Below are 1,671 nucleotides of genomic sequence, written 5' to 3' on the forward strand. Positions count from 1 at the left end.
ATATATGTTTAAGAGAGTAATATAAGTTCTCGAAATCAACCTTTTTTAACAATATATCTATTTTATTTCAAACAAACTCCAGCTTTCTATTGATCTTTACATTCTCTTTATCTTCTTTTCTTTTCCAGATCTCCAGATACTTTTCTTAGTGTTGTGTTACTTTAGTTTACCTACTTTTAGAGATTTTTTTCATGTTCAAGACAAGAACAGTGATGACATAATAATTCTTAATACAAGGAACACTCCAAAGATTCTGAACAAGTGTAAATGCCTAGTGTTTATTTCAACATCGACATATCTCTCYGACTAACACGTTTCAGTTCACTTTTTATCATTTATATTAAATAAAACCTCCAAAAACACTACACAATGGCCAGTGGTTTAAAGGGAATTTTCATTTACACTCTGTAACCTYATCCATTACCTGATTATACAGCTTTTCTTAGAAACATTTAACGTGTTTCTGCTCAGCAGCAAAGAAAACCAATGCAAGTTTCAGGTTACACTTTCCTTCGGTAACTCATTACAGTGATTACGCCAAACAATAGTTAAACTGCAACTCATTCATTTCTCACAGTGCAAATAATGTGACTGGAACAGGATAAGCGATTGGTTCTAACCTTGTCTTAGTGCAACTCTGAGAGCACAACTGGAGCGATATGCACTATACGGTAGGATATATACATTTCACTTACAGGGTTAACGTTCATCARTGCTCACTTCTTTTTCACGGTTAGTCRTTTAGAAGAACACAGACTTGTCGGTGAAAGTGGGAGAAACCGAGGATACATTATAAGATACAGGAATAAATACAGCTGTTTAATGTTCTTAACTTATACAGGTGTGTATAGCAGTTCTGTGAATAGCATGGATTTGCAAGGGGCWCTGTGCAGCAGTGTGATGAAAATGATTATTGTGAAACACAATTCTGATATAGTGTCATTGAGTTTAAATACCACATGATAAAGCCCATAGTGATGAATACTTAAAATAGCAATAGCTGTCACACCAATGCACCCACTTAGAAAGGTGTGTAGTTGGAGCTTACACGGCAGCAACCTGGGTTTTTTCTCTGCCTGTGAAGATGCCCAGATTTTCAGACATATCAGTTCCTAATTGTGAGTGGGATGGAGTTTATCCCATCAGATTTCCTACAAGCTGTAAATTGGAAACTCTCAAAGTTTGGACCTATGACAGCTGCCGTCACTCATGTCTGTCAAACGTGTCGTGTGCTGCCCGTGTTTTGGTGTTGAAGTGACACAGAAAGAGGCAGAGTCTCTGTTCATTTTTCCTTCTTCTCCTCCTCAGCTTGTTCAGCCAGTTTCTTCAGTTTCAGCCCTCAGACATCACATCAACACGACTTGTCTTCCACCCCCCGCTCCTCTGTGAAATCTTCCTCTCTCCGCAGGCTGCAGCAGAGGATCTCGGGACTATAGGGGCAACCGGACGTGCATGGCAGAACTATTGGGTCGGGCAGCCAGGATGTAGATGGCACTCTCCCTTAAAAAGTCTGCCCAGGTCACCGGCCTGTTGAATCAAATTAAATGCATCACTTTCTGAAAACATTATTCTGACTTTAATGGTGATAGAGTTTTATTGAATTTATTAAACTTCTTAAGGTGTTTCAAATAAAGTCTTGAGGTACGTGACAAATGAATTATTCATCATGGC

The 1,671-nt window shown here is 38.7% G+C and overlaps 1 protein-coding gene across 2 annotated transcripts in view; it reads right to left on the reverse strand.

The window, feature by feature from the left end:
* Positions 1-251: 251 nt before the first annotated feature.
* Positions 252-1,671, reverse strand: part of phf24 (PHD finger protein 24) — a 43,376-nt gene continuing 41,956 nt past the window's right edge. For both annotated transcript variants that reach the window (XM_014002483.1, XM_014002482.1), the window contains one exon: positions 252-1,527. In XM_014002483.1, coding sequence (XP_013857937.1) covers positions 1,431-1,527 — 97 coding nt within the window. In that variant the 3' untranslated portion in view covers positions 252-1,430. The remainder of the gene's footprint in view (positions 1,528-1,671) is intronic.

Source organism: Austrofundulus limnaeus, unplaced genomic scaffold (genome assembly GCF_001266775.1).
Source record: "Austrofundulus limnaeus strain Quisiro unplaced genomic scaffold, Austrofundulus_limnaeus-1.0 Scaffold13, whole genome shotgun sequence".
Lineage (NCBI taxonomy): Eukaryota > Metazoa > Chordata > Actinopteri > Cyprinodontiformes > Rivulidae > Austrofundulus > Austrofundulus limnaeus.